Consider the following 21,096-nt stretch of genomic DNA (forward strand, 5'->3'; position numbering starts at 1 on the left):
GCTAGACCCCTCCACTGCTCTGTCTACAATCTCTGCTTGGACTCACTAGGCACCATATCTCTCCTCAAGGCTTTTTTTTGCCTGAGCTATTTCCTCTGGCTAGAACACCTTTTCTCTAGGTAGATCTTAGAACTTTCGGATCCTAAAATTTTAGGATCTGCATGCCTAATTCCCTCACTTATGGAATTATGTTCAGAGGTCACCCTTTCAATTAACCATACCCTGACTACCTTGTTGAAAAACACAACAATGCCCCCTCACTCCTTGTATTTCTGCCCTGTTCTATTTTTTTGTATGGCTTTCAATCACTGTCTAGCATACTATATGCCTATTCATGTATTATGTTTATTGTTGTCTCCTTCCTAGAATTTATGATGCACAAGGGCATGGATTTTGTACTATTCGCTAAAGTTTCTCTTCCAAAGGCCAACATAGATTTTCCTTTGTTTCCATGGAACATCTCTTTAAGCTAAGGAGTAGATTTTTTTTTGTTCATATTTTTGATTAATGGAAGTTTATTTCTGTACTATGTATGACTTGAATCAATAACAAGAGTCATAGCTCGTGACCATCATTTTTCAGAAAAATAAAGAAAATGGATTCTTTTTGTTTGTTTGTTTTAAGGAGATACTCAAAGGGAGAAACAGCTGTGTCAAACTGAAGACAGACTAATCTTTTAATTATTGTAGCCTAAGGGCTGGCTGAGAGGTTTTAGAAATATTTGGCTTTGATTTTTTCAGAGACTGGGAATATAGCAAAAGTTGTACTTGCAGTTGAGAATTTTTAAAAGTAGGATACAGTGATTACTTCATATAAGCCTTTGGAAAAATAAAATTATGATTTTGGCATTTTAATTATTTTAAAAGAATTTCAAAGCATTGTATTGCATTTTCATTCATGGAGAATTAGGACAATTTATTTGCTTTCCCTTGTTTTAGGATACTGTTAGCCTTTTAAATTCTTTGAGGAAAAGAGAGCAATAGCACATAATCTCAAAGTGATGTAGACTTTAATATGTCACTGAAAGGATGCTTCAGAGTCCATTATGATTTAACCTCTGAACCCTTGTGTGACTTTGTGTGTTAATGCCCTGTAAATTTTTCATTTTATTTGAGTTTTTAATTTTTGTTTCAGTTAACATTCTAATCAAGATCATGCATTAAAATATAGTCTGCAAAATACAAAATCACATGTTTTGTTCTTTGTTTTAGCAGCCTCACGTCAAAGCACTCGCAGAGTATCTCTGGAGGAAGTTCTGGAATTACTAGGAACAGGGTTTCTACGTGGGAGTTCAGGATTTCTTCGAGCCAGTGGTGATATGCTGAAAGGAACCAGTTCAGTCAGTAGGGATGTTCGAGTTGGAATTACTCAGGTTAGGATCACAAGTCAGTATCTAAATGTAATTCTCACTGGCCCGTAATGAAAGTTTTAGGATCTGACTCCAGCCAGAAGTGATACTATGTGGGGTCATCACTCATGCTCTTATATTTATAAATAGATATGGTGAGGCCAAAACACTTTTTTAAAAAATATATTTTTATTGATTTCAGGAAGGGAGAGGAGGAGAGAGATAGAAACATCAATGATGAGAGGGAATCATTGATTGGCTGCCTCCTGCACGTTAGACCAAGCCCGCAACCCAGGCATGTGCCCTTGACCAGAAACGAACCTGGGACTCTTGGGTCCACAGGCTGACGCTCTATCCACTGAGCAAACCAGCTAGGGCTAGGCCAAAATGCTTTTTAAAAGCTAGATTACGAGAGAGAACCTTATTTGCCATAAACAAAGCCACCTAGATCGGCTATTCCACACAGTACTAGTATTTTCAGTTCCTAGTAATGGGATATTTTTGTTTATTCCTTTGAAACATGAGTATTTTGTTTTTAGGCCTTGTACTTAATGTATCTTGTGGTTTAACATATTTTTCATTGTGTTTATGTGTGCATGTACAATTCAAGTTTAAGCTATTAGGTACATATTATTCAGCCTGGGCAGTATTGTATTTCCATTTTATATGATTTCTACTCCTAAGTAAACATTATAGCATGTTATCTACTTAAGTGCTTAAATTCCTTGTCCTAAACAAAATTTAATAAACTAAACTCTGGGAGAAGTATCTTAGAATAAAACAAAACAGAGGCCTCTGCATTCTTTCCTAGAATTATCTTATTTCCTGAATGCCATTATGGTTCAAAACAAGCCTGTATTTTTAAACTTAAAATATACTAATATATATATATTAGTATATTTTAAGTTAAAATATATATATATTGATTTCAGAGAGGAGTGAGAGGGAGAGATTAAAAACATCATTGATGAAAGAATCAATTGGCTGCCTCCTGCACATACCCCACTGGTAATGTCCCAGTATAATTAATTGTAAACTAGGTTTTTAAGAAAACAAATTACATAAGAAAACTGTTCTTGTATCTCTGGAGTAAGATAAACCATTAACTTTCTTTTTTAAAAATATGTTTTTATTGAAGGGAAAAGAGATGGAAACATCAATAATGAGAGAGAATCATTGATCGGCTGCCTCCTGCACGTCCCCCCTGCATCAAGCTGGCAACCCAGGCATATGCCCTTGACTGGAATTGAACCTGGGACCCTTCAGTCTGCAGGTCGACACTCTATCCACTGAGCCAAACCAGCTAGGGCAACCATTACTTTCTTGAAAATAAAGAGCAGTGATTCAGCACTATAAACTTACAGTTATGATATTGAAACACAGTTAATTCTTATAGTGTGTTCATATGTTTTATTGGATTTTCTTGTTCAGAATGTGAAAGAGCTTGAATTCTTTGTTCAAAGAAGCCACAGACACATTTTACATATTAGCTGGCTGTGCTGACTGTTCTGAAACCTTTCGGAAAACCAAAATAAAACAGGCAGCCTTAATGAAAGACTGCAAACTTCAGTTTGGCTTAGAAAACAAACAAAAAAATAGTGTTGTATTCATATAGCTAAAGTGGCTCTAAATGAGGAAAGATAAAAGAAATATGAATAAATTCTGCATATTTGTGGAAGAGAAGATATTAACATAGAATTGAAATTATTTCATTTTGAAGATAAAACTTCTCTTTCTTTTTTAGGCTTATGTGGTATTTATTTCAACACTAGGAGGAGCATGGCTAGAGAAGAATTTTGCTGCCTTTCTTTCCCATATCCTAAGCCTTGTGTCACAGTCGCACCCTAAAGCCACCCAAGCTCAGGTTGATGCTGTCTGCAGTCGCCGTTGTGTTTCGTTTATCCTTCGAGCTACTATAGGAGGCCTTCTTGGAGAAAAGGCTCAAATTGCTGCTGCCAAGGATATTTGCCAGGCTATATGGAAGTTAAAGAAAGTTGTCGGTATGAATCTACTAAAACCACCTGTTTTAACAGTGCTGAAGGAATTGTCCCTAAGGAAAAGCTGGACTGGTATATTACTACTAGTATATTAATACAAAAAACACTAATAATAGACATCAGTTGTTTCAGAGTAAAGTAGTCAATATATAAATGATACATAAGTTACCTAACATAGTAATAACTATCATATGTACAAATCTTAAAGACTGATAATATTTCATCAGAATTCATGGTCTTACTATAGAAGCTGATGCATTGTTTTTGAAACATTTTTTATCTCAGTTCCTGTACTATTCATCTTGTGTATCAATAAAATTGGAATCCTTTTTTAGTTTTCCATTAGTTCTCTCTTTCAGTGTCACTTGCTAAGGGAATAAATAATAAGGGATCTATGGTCAGATTGCTTGAACTGATTCGGTAAATGAGTTCAATTCTTTGTTGATGCAAGTTCCCTTTTTAGTATTTCAGTTATATAGATCAAGTGGAGGTACTAATTTTTGCTTTTATACTGTTCCACTCCTAACACTCACCTGCTGTAATCTATTTTAGCAAAGCATTGTTGCATAGTTAATTCTTATACTTCTGTCAGATGCTGTGATGTGTGACGGTAATTTGGAAACCCGGCTTGGCTCCACAGATGTAGCAGCCAGCCAGCATATGCTGGTATGTGCTTTACAAGAACTCGGAAATCTCATACACGGTCTCGGGACCACAGCTGCGCCTTTGCTGCAGGATTCAAGTGCAGGTATCTATTGTTGTGACTCATCTGAACTCCTTGTTTTTATTTTTACTCTAGACAACTTTTTTCCAAGGAGGAAAATCTCCCTCCTACCGTTTATTTCTTATAGATCCCACTGTGTATTTACTAGAGATGTTTTATGAAATAGACATAATCAAGATTATTAAAACATATACATATATATATATATTGGGGGGGGGGTTGCTTTTGCTATTGAAGGTTGTTCTCTATGTCTCTCCTACCATCCTGCTCTTCTCTCTGGGGATAGTTAAGATAATGGAAAAATGAGGAAGTAAACCTGAACTCCTATCTCTCATCTGCAGGGAAAACATTAGTTTTTATATGGTACCAAGTAACTCACTTCCTCAAAGTTTTTTGCAAGCAATCTCTGTTTTCTTTCTCTTGAAAATTATTTAATCATTGTGAGAGATAATTCACATTATACAGAGTTCACCCTTTTAAAGTATATAATTCAGTGGTTCTGGTATGTTCAGAGTGTACAGTTACCACCATTATCTAATTCCAGGATGTATTCATCATCCGAAGAAGTCCTGCATCCATTAGCAGTCACTCCCCATTTCCCTTTCCCCGAGCCTTTGACAACCACTGATCTGCTTTTTGTCTCTATGGATTTCCCTATTTGGACGTTTCATGTAAATGGAATCGTATAGTATGTGGTCTATTGTGACTGGCTTCTTTTATGTAGTCACTTTTAAAAATAATTTTTAATGGCTTTTGTCCTTTGTGATATGCATTTCCTGTGCACTGAAGCTTTACATTATATTTTGTTTATAAACTCTTTATCCCAGGGCACATATTATTTAAGTAGCAGTTGACATGAACTACTACATGACATGTTTTGATGAAGGTGTATGTTGAATCATTGCAAATGTGGACATTTTTTCTAACTAGTAGTGGTAGTCCACTTTCTTCATAGGTGTTTAGTAGTGCATTGAGGACCTAGCAAATGCTAGAGCTTAACATTTTGTTCTCATATAACAGCAATATGGTAGAAAGGAAGTATATTAATTATGTATATAAATGTGCCAGAAGGGATTTAAAAAAAAAGGAGGATAGAGCATGGTGTGTAACATTTCTTCTCAAGGTACTTTTGTTACTTACTGATAATTTTTTAAAAATATATTTTTATTGATTTCAGAGAGGAAGGGAGAGGGAGAGAGATAGAGAAACATCAATGGTAAGAGAGAATCATTGATTGGCTGCCTCTTGCACACCCTACACTGGGGATGGAGTCCGCAACCCACACATGTGCCCTGACCGGGAATCGAACTTTTACCTCCTGGTTCATAGGCCAACACTCAACCACTGAGCCACGCCAGTCTGACAGCTTACTCATAATTTTTAATGCTAGTATCATTAATTATGATCTCAAGATAAAGTAAGCAGAACATTGGCATATTTAGGAAATACAAGTTTTCTTTTTTGTACTGACTTAAGCCAGTTTTCATGAGATATATTAGAAGAAACAATTATTGGATACAAAAGTTATAATTATATCACTTTTTAAATTCTGATTTAGCTTTTGATAAAGATAATACATACTTTATCCATGTGACTACTTATTTCTTCGACTGTGTAGCTAAGGCATTGTTTGTTTTTTCTCTTCTTCCAGGCATTCTTGACAGTGTCATTTCAGTTATTCTTCATCCTAGCATTTCTGTTCGGCTAACAGCAGCCTGGTGTCTACACTGCATTGCTGTGGCATTACCTTCTTACCTAACACCGCTCTTGGACCGTTGCCTTGAGAGGCTTACTGTACTTAAGTCTTCACCCGAAGCAGTGACTGGCTTTAGTTTTGCTGTGGCAGCTTTATTGGGAGCAGTGAAACATTGTCCTTTAGGAATTCCTCATGGAAAGGGCAAGGTAATGATTTCATTCTCTACATGCAATAATAACATTTTAAGTTTTTTTAAAAAACATCATGGTCTTCTTGAGATAATTCACATTATACAAAGTTCACTCTTTTAAAGTATACAATTCAATGGTTCTGGTATTTTCAGAGTATCACCCAGTCACAGCCATGCAGGACAAATTTCTGAGCAGTCAGCTGTGTATCACTTAAGTGTTAAATATTATCAACATAATTAGTGTGAAAATGGAAGCACTGGTTAAATAATGTCTTACCCACTCTTAAACAGGAACGCTTTCTGTGCTTTTTGTTAAAAGTATCTCCATTTAATAAAGGAACTTGTTCCTAAAGGCTTTATTTTGCTATATATTTAGCTCTGCCATAAAGTACATTTTAAATTGCATTGTAGCCTGGCCGGTATGGCTTAGTGGTTGAATGTTGACCTATGAACCAGGAGTTCAGGGTTCAATTCCCAGTCAGGGCACATACCCGGGTTTCAGGCTTGATCCCCAGTAGGGGGCGTGCAGGAGGCAGCCCATCAGTGATTCTCATCATTGATATTTCTGTCTATCCCTCTCCTTTCCTCCCTGAAATCAATAAAAATATTTAAGGTGCATTGTAAAAGACAAATAGAGCTCAAAAGAAATCTTAAACTTTATGTAATAATTTTATAGTTAATATTATTAGTGTTGATATTATTTTGAAATTAAATATAGTTAGATAAAGTAGACACAATGTTCTTAGGAACCAAGACTTTCCATATTTAAAAAACTGCTATTGCTATAGAAGCAAGAAAGTTAAGTAAAAGTCCATATGTTAAATTTGAATCGAAAATATTACTATGAACTTACAGTTTTCTATTTTTAAAAACACTTATATCCTCTGTCCAGTAAAAAGACCTCAAAGCAATGACAACCAAGTAGCAGGGACAACCCCTAGTGCCCAGATTATGGCTCTAAATCCCATTTCTAGTAAAGGAACCAGAGCTTCATAGAGGAATGACTAGTTCCAGGTTTGGGGCAGGAAATGCACAGTACAAGCCTGGAATATGTGTCATGATAGAAAACAAGGAAGTAATTACTTATATAATATGTTCATTGTAAAAGGATACAGGTTTCCACTGACCAAAGATGAGATAATGTCTGTGTCATTATAATGACGGCACATGTGGCTTGAAACACAAAATATATAGGCCCTCATGAGTTCATAATTATACTAAAAAAAAAGTTCCCCTAAAATTGTGTTGCTGTCCCCAAAATATGATTTTCTGGGCAAATTCATGCTTTTGAAAGGAGCACTTTCAAACAGATAAAATATGTAGAACTTGGTGAATAAATAATCCGGTTTTATTTATTTATTTTTTTAAATATATTTTATTGATTTTTTATAGAGAGGAAGGGAGAGGGATAGAGAGTTAGAAACATCGATGAGAGAGAATCACAATCAGCTGCCTCCTGCACACCCCCCACTGGGGATGTGCCCGCAACCAAGGTACATGCCCTTGACTGGAATCGAACCTGGGACCCTTCAGTCCGCAGGCCAATGCTCTATCCACTGAGCCAAACCAGTTAGGGCAAATAATCCGGTTTTAATGTGCAAAGAATTTTTAAGAGAACTAAAGAAACAATTTTAATGAAATATAAAACACCAAATATTTGTATCTTTTTGAATAGCTAGCTAGGAATTGCAATTTGTCAGAGAATATTGTTTCAGAATGAAAGCCATCATAACCTGGGCCTTACACACATATAAGTAGTTCTTTTAAAATAAATTTCCACTATTCGTTTAACATTACTTCAAAAATGTTAAAACTATTTTGAGTATTGCCAACACCATTTGAATTAAGGTGACTGACAACTTTGGGAAGTGATATCTTAATTTAAATTTATTATTTTAGTTATATTCTAAACACATTACATCTTGCTAATAAAGAATTTCCACTGCATTTATATAGTTAAATTTAATATCCTCAGATCATATTAGGTTAGCCCAGTGGTTGGCAAACTGCAGCTCGCGAGCCACATGCGACTTGCGAGCCGCGGTTTGCCACTCTGTTGACTAATGAATTTGCCGACCACTGGGTTAGCCAGACAGGATGGTTTGTTTGGTTTGGCCCTCACTCTCTGAGTGTTATCCATTGAGTATAGGCTGCAAGTAGTCCTAAAGTAGCAGTAAGTTGGTTGGCTGTTTTAAAATCCACTAGCCTACCTCTTTAGAAAATTTACATGCCAACTCGTAATAGAAATGATTAGTAATAGAGATATTTTCTTAGGCATATTAGATACTTGTTGGCCTTTGTACTGTACAAGCACGCATTAGTCATAAATGTGAAATATCTGGTTTTTCCTCTCAGTTTATAACACTGCCTATTTCATAGACTTTTAAAATACAACATTTTAATGAATCTCGCTGTACTTTGAAACTTACTTCAATATGAGGTTATTTTGAAAGCTTTTAACCTCTGTAGTATATAGCCACTCAAGTATCAAAGTGGTATGCAAAATTTTAGCCCAGCCAGTGTGGCTCAGTGATAGAGCATCAACCTATGAACCAAGAGGTCACAGTTCGATTCCCAGTCAGGGCATATGCCCAGGTTGCAGGCTCGATCCCCGGTGCGGGCTGTGCGGGAGGCAGCCAATCAATGATTCTCTCTCATCATTGATGTTTCTATCACTCTCTCCCTCTCCATTTCTCTCTGGTATGCAAAATTTTTAAAAGCAAGATTCCTGTAATGAGGTTTTCTTTGGTAGTTACTATCTAAGATGGTTACTTAAAACTAAAAGTAAGTTCAAATTCTGTACAGCTAATTGTTGTACTATGTTGTTGCACATGCTCTACAAACAATTACAGGGTGTCTGTGTACACTTATACGCCAATATGAGAGTTAAATTTTCAAGACATTATTATTAGTTGCTGTCATTTGTCCAGTAACCCATAAACTGATATGCTTTTTTTTGCCTTGTTCTTTTATATGTAAATAGATTATTTTGACATTAGCAGAGGATTTGCTGTGTTCTGCTACTCAAAACAGTCGCCTTTCAGCTCAGCGCACACAAGCTGGATGGTTATTGATTGCTGCTCTGATGACATTAGGTAACAGTCTTGTGGAATGTTTACATAACTATGAACTTTGTGTTTTCTGATGTAAAATATTGTAATGGGTGATTTGACCAGACTAACTTTTAATATATACCAGAATTTAAATATCCACACAAATACTTGTTTTCTAGCCAGTCACCTTAGGAAGCCATATACTTACTCCATTCCCCAAAATGTGTTCTTTTTGGCTTCAACAACAGAAATTTATTGTCTCTCAGTTCTGGAGGCTGGAAGAACAAGATCTGAGGCTTACAGATGGCCACCTTCTTGTCATATCATCACATCGTTGTTTTATTCTCTCTGTGTGTGCATCCCTGTGTCACTCTGTGTATTCTTTCTTTTTTATATTTTAATCTGAATAATTCTTTACTGGCAACTTTTTCAATAGTTTTTCTTCATTTCCAAATCTTAAATGGCTTCCCATTGCTTATAAAATTAAAACAAAATCTTGTCTAAACAGCTGCATTTAAGTATAATTTTTTTTATTGTTTAAAGTATTACATATGTCTCCTTTCCCCCCCCCCCGATTGACCCTCCCTCCCCACCCCCCCTGCTACTCCAACCCCTGAGGGCAAGCCCCCAATGCCCCAGTGTCTGTGTCCATTGGTTATGCTAATATGCATGCATACAAGTCCTTGGTTGATCTCTAAAACTCCTCCTCCCCTGCCCCTTGTCTCTGGATCTATTTTTGTTCATCAGTTTATGTTGATCATTATATCCCACATATGAGTGAGATCATATAATATTTATCTTTCTCTGACTGGCTTATTTTGCTTAGCATAATGCTCTCCAGTTCATTCCATGCTGTTGCAAATGGTAAGAGTATCTTCTTTTTTATAGCAGCATAGTATTGCATTGTGTAGATTTACCACAGTTTTTTAATATACTCTGCTGATGGCACTTAGACTGTTTCCAAATCTTAGCTATTACAAATTGTGCTGCTATGAACATAGGGGTGCATATATCCTTCCTGATTGGTGTTTCTTGTTTCTTGGGATATATTCCTAGAAGTGGGATCACTGGGTCAAATGGGAGTTCCATTTTTAAATTTTTGAGGAAACTCCATACTGTTTTCCACAGTGGCTGCACCAGTCTGCATTCCCACCAGCAGTGCAGGAGGGTTCCTTTTTCTCCTCATCCTCGCCAACACTTGTCATTTGTTGATTTGTTGATGATAGCCATTCTGACAGGTGTAAGATGGTACCTCATTGTCGTTTTGATTTGCATCTCTCGGATGATTAGTGACTTTGAGCATGTTTTCATATGTCTCTCGGCCTTGTGTATGTCCTCTTTCGAAAAGTGTCTATTTAAATCCTTTGCCCATTTTTGATTGGATTATCTTCCTTTTGTTAAGTTCTATGAGTTCTCTGTAAATGTTGGAGATTAAACCCTTATCGGTGATAACATTGTCAAATATGTTCTCCCATGCAGTGGGCTTTCTTGTTGTTTGGTTGATGGTTTCTTTTGCTGTGCAGAAGCTTTTTATTTATTATTATTTTTTAAATATATTTTATTGATTTTTCACAGAGAGGAAGAGAGAGAGGGATAGAGAGTTAGAAACATCGATGAGAGAGAAACATCGATCAGCTGCCTCCTGCACACCCCCTACTGGGGATGTGCCCGCAACCAAGGTACATGCCCTTGACCGGAATCGAACCTGGGACCCTTGAGTCCGCAGGCCAACGCTCTATCCACTGAGCCAAACCGGTTTCGGCAGAAGCTTTTTATTTTGATGTAGTCCCATTTGTTTATTTTCTCCTTAGTTTCCATTGTCCTAGGAGCTTTATCAGTAAAGATATTGCTACGACATATGACTGATATTTTGCTGCCTATGGAGTCTTTAAGATTTTTATGGTTTCCCACTTTACATTTAAGTCCTTTAACCATTTTGAGTTTGTTTTTGTGTATGGTGTAAGTTGGTGATCTAGTTTCATTTTTTTGCATGTATCTGATCAAATTTCCCAGCACCATTTATTGAAGAGACTGTCTTGACACCATTGTATGCTTTTGCCTCCTTTGTCAAATATTAATTGAGCATAGTGGCTTGGGTCTATTTCTGGGTTCTCCAAAATGTTTTTAGATCTCTTTATTTAAAATTCTCTTCAAGACCAGTTTATCAACCTTAAATAGGATAAGCCAGTTTGATCATCTTTCAGGCTTAACTTGGAATGACTCTGGCTTTTCAAAAAATAATTCATATCCATCATCAGAAAAAAAAACATTTTCCAAAACATAAGGTAGTCAAGAGAACATACCGTAGCTTACAAATCCATTTCTGTAGTTGTTTTGGGAATTGGTAACACCAATAAGGTAGTTACTTTGAAGGAGATAAGGCTCATTTAAATTATATATTTTTTTAAGTTAGTATGTATTTTATGGTCATGACTATTATAGTTATATCCTATGACTTTGAAATTTAATTTTATTACTTAATTACAGTTATATTTTGTTTTAAGTCTACTTTAGAGTCATGTGATTTATTGCTAGAATAGAAAAGTGACTGGATTTGACCAATAAATCATTTTGACATCTCTGAAATTATTTGATCTAAAAGGAGCTTAAATTAAAATAATCATAAATGAAGAACCACTTTAAGTAATGTTCTTGAGTTGATAAAAGAGATTTATTGGACTAGATCAGAGTTCAGCCTATACACCAAATTTGGCTTGCTGCCTATTTTATACAGCTTACGAGCTAAGAATGGTTTTTACATTTTTAATGGGTTTTTTAAAAAAAAACTATTTTGTGACATGAAAATTCTATGAAAATCAGTTTTCAATGTTTGTAAATAAAGTTTTATTAGAGCACAACCATGGTCATTTTTTAAAGTATTATTTGTGTCATTTAGGCACAACAGTAGCAAAATTGAGTAATTGCAACAAGACTGTCTGTCTGGCTTTAAAAGACAAAAATGTTTACTGTCTAGCCTTTTACAGAAAATGTTTTGTTGGCCCCTGCCATAAATCATTTCACAGTGTGATGAATATAATGTGGTCAGGTCTTTATTTGCCTTTGGTTGGATATTTAATGCCTGCAGTATTGTTATTCTTGATTAATTAAAGGCAAAAATAAACCACTTAATAAATGCATTATTTCAATAAACAAAATATTTTAAAATAAGGTAATTCCATTAGAAGAAGACTACAAGAGACCATTTTTTAAAAAAGAGTAGTACATATTTTATTACATATTCATAATCAATACACAAAAATGATTAAAATTTTTAATATTTTAATTACTGTGTTTTCTTGGGTTTTATTCTGTTTCCTTCTGCATTATTATTATAATTTTTAGAATGTGTTGCTAGTATCCTAGCAAATTTCAAAGGGGATCAGTGAAGCTTTTGCTATTAAGTATCATTATGAACTCACAGATTTTTATATATTTACTTAGAGGCCTGGTGCACAACATTCGTGCAATGGGGGCAGGGGAGAGGGCATCCCTCAGCCTGGCCTGCGCCCTCTCGCAGTCCAAGAGCCCTCGGGGGATGTCCAACTGGCATGGATGGGGGAGAGGCTCCCACCATTGCCGCAAGCTGCGCTCACCAGCCGTGAGCCCGACTCAGGGCTTCTGGCTGAGCGGTGCTCCCCCTGTGGTCAGTGCACGTCATTGCGACCGGTCATTCCACCATTCAGTCGATTTGCATATTAGCCTTTTATTATATAGGATGTGTTTCAATCCAGTGTAGTCATTATTCCTTTATATATATATATATATATATATATATATATATATATATATGTGTATATATGTATGTGTATATATATGTGTGTATATATGTGTATATATATGTGTGTGTGTATATATATATATACATATATATATATTAGTGTGTGTGTGTGTGTGTGTGTGTGTGTGTTTTCATTGCTATTAGAAAGAGAAGAAGGAAGAGGGAGAGAATGGGAAACATAGATGAGAGAAACATAGATCGCCTGCCTCCTGCATACCCCTACTGGGGGTCAAGCCCATAACCTGGGCATGTACCCTGACCAGGATTCAAACTATCAACCTTTCCTTACATGGGATGATGCTCAACCCAATGAACCACACTGGCCAGGCATCATTATTCCTTTTGATTCTCAAATTGCTTCACCTTTAGTCAATGGGAGACTCTTCAAGTTGCTTCATGTGTTCTTTTAAGATGAAACTAGTATTCTTTGATAACATGGGTTCATAGTTTGACACTCATCCGCTGAGCCACACCAACCAGGCTAAATATACTAATATTAGAGACCCGGTGCACAAAATTCGTGCACTGGGGGTGGGGGTGTCCCTCGCCCAGTCTGCACCCTCTCCAATCTGGGATCCTTCTCACAATCCGGAACTGCTGGCTCCTAACCACTCCTCTGCCTGCCTGCCTGATTGCCCCTAACCGCCTCTGCCTGCCAGCCTGATCACCCCCTAACTGCTGGCCTGATTAATACCTAACTGCTTCCCTGCTGACCCGATCACCCCCAACTGCCCTCCCCTGCCGGCCTGATCTTGCCCCCAACTGCCCTTCCCTGCTGGCCTGATTGCCCCTAACTGCCTCTGCCTGCCTGATCACCCCTAATTGCCCTCCCCTGCATGCCTGATCTTGCCCCCAACTGCCCTCCTCTGCTGGCCAATTTGGTTCTGATTGGTCAGTTTCTATGCAAGTCAGCATCAGAAGCTCCGCCTCCTAAGCAGCCATTGGCTCCTCACACTTCACCCGGATTTGGTTCTGATTGGTCGGTTTCTATGCCAGTCAGTGTCTCTGGGCCTATCAACAGGGCCTGATCAGAAAGGTGGGGCTGATTAGTAGCCCCAATGGAGGCCTGGAGAGAAATGGAGGCGCGGCTGCTGGAGAGAGAGAAAGAGGCAAGTGCTGATCAATAGCTGCCATAGAGGCTACATATCAGACGCTGCTTCTCTCTTCAGGCCTCTCTCTGGGCCTTATTTGCAGCCCTCTCAGCAGTTAGTGCTGGGTCGCCATGGCAACCCAGCGCTGATTACAGGACTGACTTCCGGTTGGTCAAGCCTCCAGTGGTGACGGACCAAGGTTTTTTAATTAGGATTCTTTTTTTTTTAATTTAATAAATCTTTATTGTTCAGATTATTACAATTGTTCCTCTTTTTCCCCCCATAGCTCCCCTTCACCTGTTTCCACCCCCCCTCTGCCCTAACCCCCCCCCCACTGTTCTCATCCATAGGTGTACGATTTTTGTCCAGTTTCTTCCCGCATCCCCACACCCCTTTCCCCCCGAGAATTGTCAGTCCACTCCCTTTCTATGCCCCTAATTCTATTATATTCACCAGTTTATTCTGTTCAACAGATTTTTTTTATTCCCTTGATTTTTAGATTCACTTGTTGATAGATATGTATTTGTTGTTCATAATTTTTATCTTTACCTTTTTTCTTCTTCTTCCTCTTCTTAAAGAATACCTTTCAGCATTTCATATAATACTGGTTTGGTGGTGATGAACTCCTTTAGCTTTTTCTTATCTGTGAAGCTCTTTAGTTGCCCTTCAATTCTGAATGATAGCTTTGCTGGGTAAAGTAATCTTGGTTGTAGGTACTTGCTATTCATCACTTTGAATATTTCTTGCCACTCCCGTCTGGCCCGCATAGTTTCTTTTGAGAAATTGGCTGACAGTCGTATGGGTGCTCCCTTGTAGGCAACTAACTGTTTTTCTCTTGCTGCTTTTAATATTCTCTCTTTGTCTTTTGCTCTTGGCATTTTAATTGTGATGTGTCTTGGTGTGGTCCTCTTTGGATTCCTTTTGTTTGGGGTTATCTGTGCTTCCTGGACTTGTAAGTCTATTTCTTTCACCAGGTGGGGGAAGTTTTCTGTCATTATTTCTTCAAATAGGTTTTCAGTATCTTGCTCGCTCTCTTCTTCTGGCACCCCCATAATTCTGATGTTGGTACGCTTGAAGTTGTCCCAGAGGCTCCTTCACTATCTTCATATTTTTGGATTCTTTTTTCTTTCCCGGTTGAGTGTTTTGCTTCTTTATATTTCACATCTTTGTCTTGATTCTTGCGATCCTCTAGTCTGCTGTTAGATCTCTGTATAATATTTTTTATTTCAGTCAGTGTATGCTTAATATCTAGTTGGTCCTTTTTCATATCCTCGAGGGTCTTGCTAAATTTATCGGCCTTTTCTAGAAAATTCTTGAAAAACCTTATAACCGTGGTTTTGAACTCTATATCCAGTTGTTTGCTTTCCTCCATTTCTTTCATTTGTGATCTGTTTCTTTTTCTCCTCATTTTGGCTGCTTCCCTGAGTTGATAGAGTGGCTTTGTGTGCTAGGTGTCCTATAGGGCCCAGTGGCTCAGCCTCCCCAGTTACCTGAGGTGGACACTCTTGGTGCACCCCTTTGTGGGCTGTGTGCACAGTCTTGTTGTAGTTAAGCCTTGATTGTTGTTGGTATCACTGGGAGGAATTGACCTCCAGGCCAATTGGCTGTGAGGATCAGCTGTGTCTACGCTGGGAGAACTTCTGTGCTGGAGACACCCTTATGAGACAAGACTTGCAAAAGCCTCTGTGCTCAGCATGAATGGGGCGGAGTCTCGGGGCGGAGTCTCAGGGCGGAGCAGACAGCATTGGTTTCCCATCAGCCCTGCCCTAATAGGCCCCTATGTCTCAGTGTCCCGTGGTAATCGCTGCAGGCACCTCTGAGAGAAAGCCGCCCTCGAGTTCCACCCGCGGCCAGACAGTCCAGTTTCTCCCCAAATGAGTCTGGGTCCCCAGAGTCTCACCCGGTACTGGAGTTCAGTGCAGTCGGGAGCTTTTGTCTCCCTTCCGCTTGAGAAAGCCAGCCGTGTACTCAGTTGCCTGCCCTCTCCACGTGCACGTGTCTCAGAACCTCTGCCTCCTGCAGCTCCTCTGAGTATCAGTGTGCTTTTCTCTTTCCTTCTAGTTGTAGAATTTACACTCAGCCAGCCTTCCTGTGGTTCTGGATGATGTCTGTTTTGTCTTTTAGTTGTAGTTTTGAAATTGTTGGTTCGAGGCAGCAGTTTAGGTGTTTACCTATGCCGCCATCTTGGTTTCTCCTATATTAGGATTCTTGATGTGAAAAGACTTGCTCTTGTTTATGTTTGTAATTATCATAACTAATTTTTATCAACTTAGTTCATGTATGTCTCTGAGATAACATCTTGATACCTCTAGGAAAGAGATGCTACATTGTTCACTATTGAGTTAATGAGATATCTTAGTATAATAGCAAATATTTATGAAACTTTTGTCAACTATGAGCATTCCCAATGACCCCATGCTTTTATTAACTAAATTGTACTTTTAGAATTTTCTCTATCCCCACAGCCCGTGGTATATGAGTGGGCTGATGTTCACACATGGCACTCACGCACACAAACCTCTTACAGTCATTATTCTTAATTACTTACTCTGTTTTCCTTTTTTTTTATTCCAATTCTAGGTTTTTTGAGTTTTTTTAGTACTATTTCATCAAAGAAAGTAGTGAGCAAAGAGTGTTGATTCATCTTGTTTTGAATTAACAATGGCCTTTTTCTAAAAAGCAAATTAGAAGGAAAAAATGGAAAAATTAATTATATTTTAATCTAGTAAATTGCATGCATTAAAAGAAGATTGGTTTGCGCCCTGGCCGGTGTTGCTCAGTGGATAGAGCATCGGCCTGCGGACTGGAGGGTCCCAGGTTCGATTCCAGTCAAGGGCATGTACCTTGGTTGCAGGCACATCCCCAGTAGCGGGTGTGGAGGAGGCAACTGATCGATGTTTCTCTCTCATTGATGTTTCTAACTCTCCCTCTGTATAAAAAAATCAATAAAATAAATTAAAAAAAAAAAAAGATTGGTTTGCAAATGCCCTTTCCTTTTACCATACAGCTCACTTCTTCATATGTAAATGAGGCAATTTTTTAATGATAATTGTGTAATGTCAGCCATTATGTAAATGCTTTTCATGAGTCATACACTTTTCTATATAAACTCTTGTAAGTCTAGGAAACTGTCCAGTGAGATAAATACTATTGTAATTCCCTTTTATAGATGAGGAAATTGAGGCAGACAATGGTTGAGTAACTTAACCAAGTTTACACAGCAAGTGGATGGAGTCAGGATGTTAACCTGTGTTCTCATTCCAGAGTTCAGTGCAGTTTTTGCTACGCTGCTATACTGCAGAAGGAAAACATAGAGTCAGCCCAACACAGAAATAGGAAATAACAAGTACTCATAGGAGAATTTTGAGATAACCTTAGAATTTTAAAGAAAATTACTTGGAGAGAAAAGCTGTAGGTTTTGTTTTTTATACTTTTTTTTATATTTTTCTTAACTGAAAATGGTGGTAAATAAAATACTATCATTGTACATTGCCTTTTATTACTGGCTTTGTGTATTCATGATTACTTAGTTCATAAAGGATGCTGCTTTGCCGGGTGAAGCTGGATCCCGGGTCCGGGTGAGGCCGTGTGCCCCTGGATCCGGGTGAGGCTGGGCATTACCCTCAGGATACAATGTTATTTGTTACCAAAACAGTATTATCTTGCATTTACATGGTACATCACATTTTTTTCAGACTACTTTAAAGGACACTATCATTTAGATCAGATAAACCCTTGGAGACAAACAGTACAAGTGGTACTGGCTTCATTTTATGGATAAAAGAAACTGAGTCTCAGAGGTCATAGCAGTAGTGAAGGAGCTGACACTAGAACCCAGACTTAACTGTTGGTTCCTTGTTTTTCTCTCTACTCCAGTACCTTCAGATAATAATCAGTAGTACATTCATTGGAACCAGAATGTAAGAAAAGGGACAAAGTATTGCAGTAGGGTGTTAAAATATGTTCATTAATAGATTTTTAAAGAGCAGCCACTTTATGTTCTTTTATAAGTGATAAGTTGAATAAATTACAGGTCCTGCAGTTGTCAGTCATCACCTTGCTCGCGTCCTGCTGTTGTGGAAGTGTGTCTTTCCAGTGTCTCCTAAAGATCTAGAAACAGAAAAGAGCCGAGGAGATTCATTTACATGGCAGGTAACCTTAGAAGGACGAGCTGGTGCACTCTGTGGTAGGTTGAGTTTAGTGTTTTTGCTCCCTTTCTTTGGCTTTTCTCCACTCTTTAACTTTACACATACTTGTTTTACTTAATTTTAGAGGGAAATAACATTTTTCTGGTTTGTTTTTTTTTTTTGGGGGGGGGGGAGGGCGTAATTGAATATAATTGATTACTAGTATATCCAGTTGGTGATTATAACAGAAGTAGATGTAATAAACCAAATTTAAGAGTTCTGATCCTTAGGATAACATGTTTTATTAGATGCACTCCAGTTGAGAAATGTCAAGATTGCTTTTCCTTAAGTAGGCATTCATTCCTCTTTTCAGCAACACTAGAGTTGGATTTAATCAGTGTTAATTAAGCATGTTTCCATTTAGTTTTTTTATATATGAAGTTGTACCCTTTATAATATATAGGCCATTAAAATAGTATTCACTATGAAAACAAACTAAGGAAGGGTGGGATCCCTGAAAAGACATTAAAGCACTGACTTTGGTTTTGTTTGTTTATTCATGGTGCTTTTTTACTCTTAAGAATGGAAAACAATTTTGAAATTAATCTTGAAAGTCAGCCTAACTTTAAAATATTTATTCTATTCTATATAAGAAATTAACTCCTTACAGAAACATGTGTTTCAGGTAACATTTTCAAAAACCTAACATGCTGACTCAAAAGTAGCATGGTCCTACAGAATTAGTATAGAACTGGCAAACTTTAGGGTCTAAGCTAATTTATTCTTCTACTTCTGAGATCTGAGTAGAACCCAGGAAAGAAACATTTTGTTAACTTGGTTGGAGGCCTCTGGTATTAATTTGAGGAAGTTTGGTTAGAAATAGAAGACACTAGCTTTCTTTTTATACTAGAGTTTCAAGAATTTTTGTTTGTTTTTAACACATTTTTTAATTCCTCTAAAAAATGCAAACGCTGTAGCATAATTGAATGCTTTTTTCATAGTTCATTGCATTCTGCCAAGTCAAAGTGTGTTCTGTCTTTCAGCTATCAAGAGCTTTGTTTCCCACTGTGGTGATCTCCTTACAGAGGAAGTAATTCAGCGTCTCCTTCCACCACTTCCTTGTGCTGTGGATTTGCTAACTCAGTAAGGATCTGTTGTTTAGATATGATTTTTTAAAAATTGAATAGCACTCAGTTACCCTCTGATTATGTAATACCTTTTAAGTGCAATAATGCCAGTTTCTATGATCAGCGAATGATTTTCCTTTTGCAGAGGAAGGCAAATATTTAGTTATGTGATTGTTTCTTATTAGGCTAGAGTCTTGAAAGAAAATATATATTAAAAGGGAAGGAAAATTTCTTGATGGATGTGTATTTCTATACAGTTAGATTTAACCAAAAAATTAATATGAAGCCTGTTAACCTTTTCAGGTATGCGTTTTATTGGTTAGTGCTTTTCTTGTGTTCATAAGAACCAGATGCTTGTTAACAGTTTCAGTGTTTCGTTGTTTATATTTTTCATATGTCTGACTTATAAGAAAACATAGAGAAAATCTAGTTTATGTCACAAGCGTCTGTAATTTACAAATTAATAAAATGTGTAGTTTGGAGAAAGTCTTTCAAATGTACTTAATGATACAACATTTTATGTATATATACAGAAAAATATATTTACGATGTGGTTTATAAAGCACTAGAGGCCTGATGCACGAAATTCGTGCAAGAGTAGGCCTTCCTTCCCCCAGCTGCTGGCACCGGCTTCCCTCTGGCACCAGGGACTCGGGCTTCCCTTGCAGCCCTGGCTTTGTCCAGAAGGTCATCTGGAAGGACGTCCAGTCTAATTAGCATATTACATTTTTATTATTATAGACTAGAGGCCCGGTGCACGGGTGGTATGTGTGTGGGGGTGTCCATTAGCCCGGCCTCACCTTCTCCAATCCAGGACCCATCGGGGGATGTCCAACTGCCGGTTTAGGCCTGATTCCTGTGGGATCGGGCCTAAAACGGCAGTTGGACATCCCTCTCGCAATCCGGAACCGCTGGCTCCTAACTGCTCACCTGCCTGCCTGCCTGATCGGCCCTAACCACTCTGCCTGCCAGCCTGATCGCCCCTAACCACCTCTGCCTGCCTGCCTGATCACCCTAACTGCTCTCCCCTGCTGGCCTGATCCTCCTAACTACCTCTGCCTCGTCTCCGCCACCGTGGCTTTGTCCAGAAGGACATCTGGGACGGTCATCCAGAAGATGTCTGGTCTAATTAGCATATTACCCTTTTATTAGTATAGATAATAAAATGAACTCTAGATGTGAGTTCAACACATCTAGAGCGGGGTTAGCAAATGTGTGCTGTAAGGGCCAGATAGTCTCTGTTATACCTAATCAGCTCTGTTGTTTCAGCTCAAAAGCAGACATAGATAATCTGTAAATTAATCAATGTGGCTGTGTTCCAGTAAAACTTTACAGTAACAGGTAGTGGGTCAGATTCAGCTATCCCTGAACTCTGGAACATTAACAATACTGTTGAAGTTATCTGTGTGCTCCACTCTACTACCATTCTTTCTGCCTTCCTTTAGAGATACTCACTATCGTGAATTTTATAGATGTCATTCCCTGCACTTTTAAAAAGTGTATCACGTGTATTTTTTTCTAAACAGCACATGGTTTAGTTTTGCTTGGTTTTGATTCAGCACGTGGCATACTTTTTCTGAGACTTAATTTTTTAAAATATATTTTTATTGATTTCAGAGAGGGAGAGAGAGAGAGAGAAACATCAATGATGAGAGAGAATCATTGATCGGCTGCCTCCTGCATGCCCCACGCTGGGGATTGAGCCCACAATCTGGGCATGTGCCCTGACCAGGAATCGAATCATGACTTCCTGGTTCATAGGTTGACACTCAACCACTGAGCCATGCTGGCAGGGCCTGAGATTTAATTTTTTTTTTTTTACTCAACATTATGTTTCTAAATTTTATTTATGTGCAAGTTTCTTCCTTCATTTTGATTGCTGTATAATATTTAATTATGTGAATATACAGCATTTTATGTATCTCCTGCCAATGAAATAGCCAAAATATTTTCCAAAATTCTTGT

At 37.9% G+C, this 21,096-nt stretch overlaps 1 protein-coding gene across 6 annotated transcripts in view; it reads left to right on the forward strand.

Moving 5' to 3' along the window:
• Positions 1 to 21,096, forward strand: part of HEATR5A (HEAT repeat containing 5A) — a 110,628-nt gene that overhangs the window by 30,912 nt on the left and 58,620 nt on the right. For 4 of the 6 annotated variants that reach the window (XM_079769912.1, XM_079769910.1, XM_079769909.1 and 1 more), the window contains exons 7-13: positions 1,212 to 1,372; positions 3,093 to 3,348; positions 3,938 to 4,093; positions 5,721 to 5,971; positions 8,939 to 9,050; positions 17,911 to 18,063; positions 19,048 to 19,147. In XM_079769912.1, coding sequence (XP_079626038.1) covers positions 1,212 to 1,372; positions 3,093 to 3,348; positions 3,938 to 4,093; positions 5,721 to 5,971; positions 8,939 to 9,050; positions 17,911 to 18,063; positions 19,048 to 19,147 — 1,189 coding nt within the window. The remainder of the gene's footprint in view (positions 1 to 1,211; positions 1,373 to 3,092; positions 3,349 to 3,937; positions 4,094 to 5,720; positions 5,972 to 8,938; positions 9,051 to 17,910; positions 18,064 to 19,047; positions 19,148 to 21,096) is intronic. The other 2 variants (XM_079769911.1, XM_079769914.1) reach the window with 1 other exon arrangement.

The sequence above is a fragment of the Cnephaeus nilssonii genome (assembly GCF_951640355.1).
Source record: "Cnephaeus nilssonii genome assembly, chromosome: 4".
Classification (NCBI taxonomy): Eukaryota; Metazoa; Chordata; class Mammalia; order Chiroptera; family Vespertilionidae; genus Cnephaeus; species Cnephaeus nilssonii.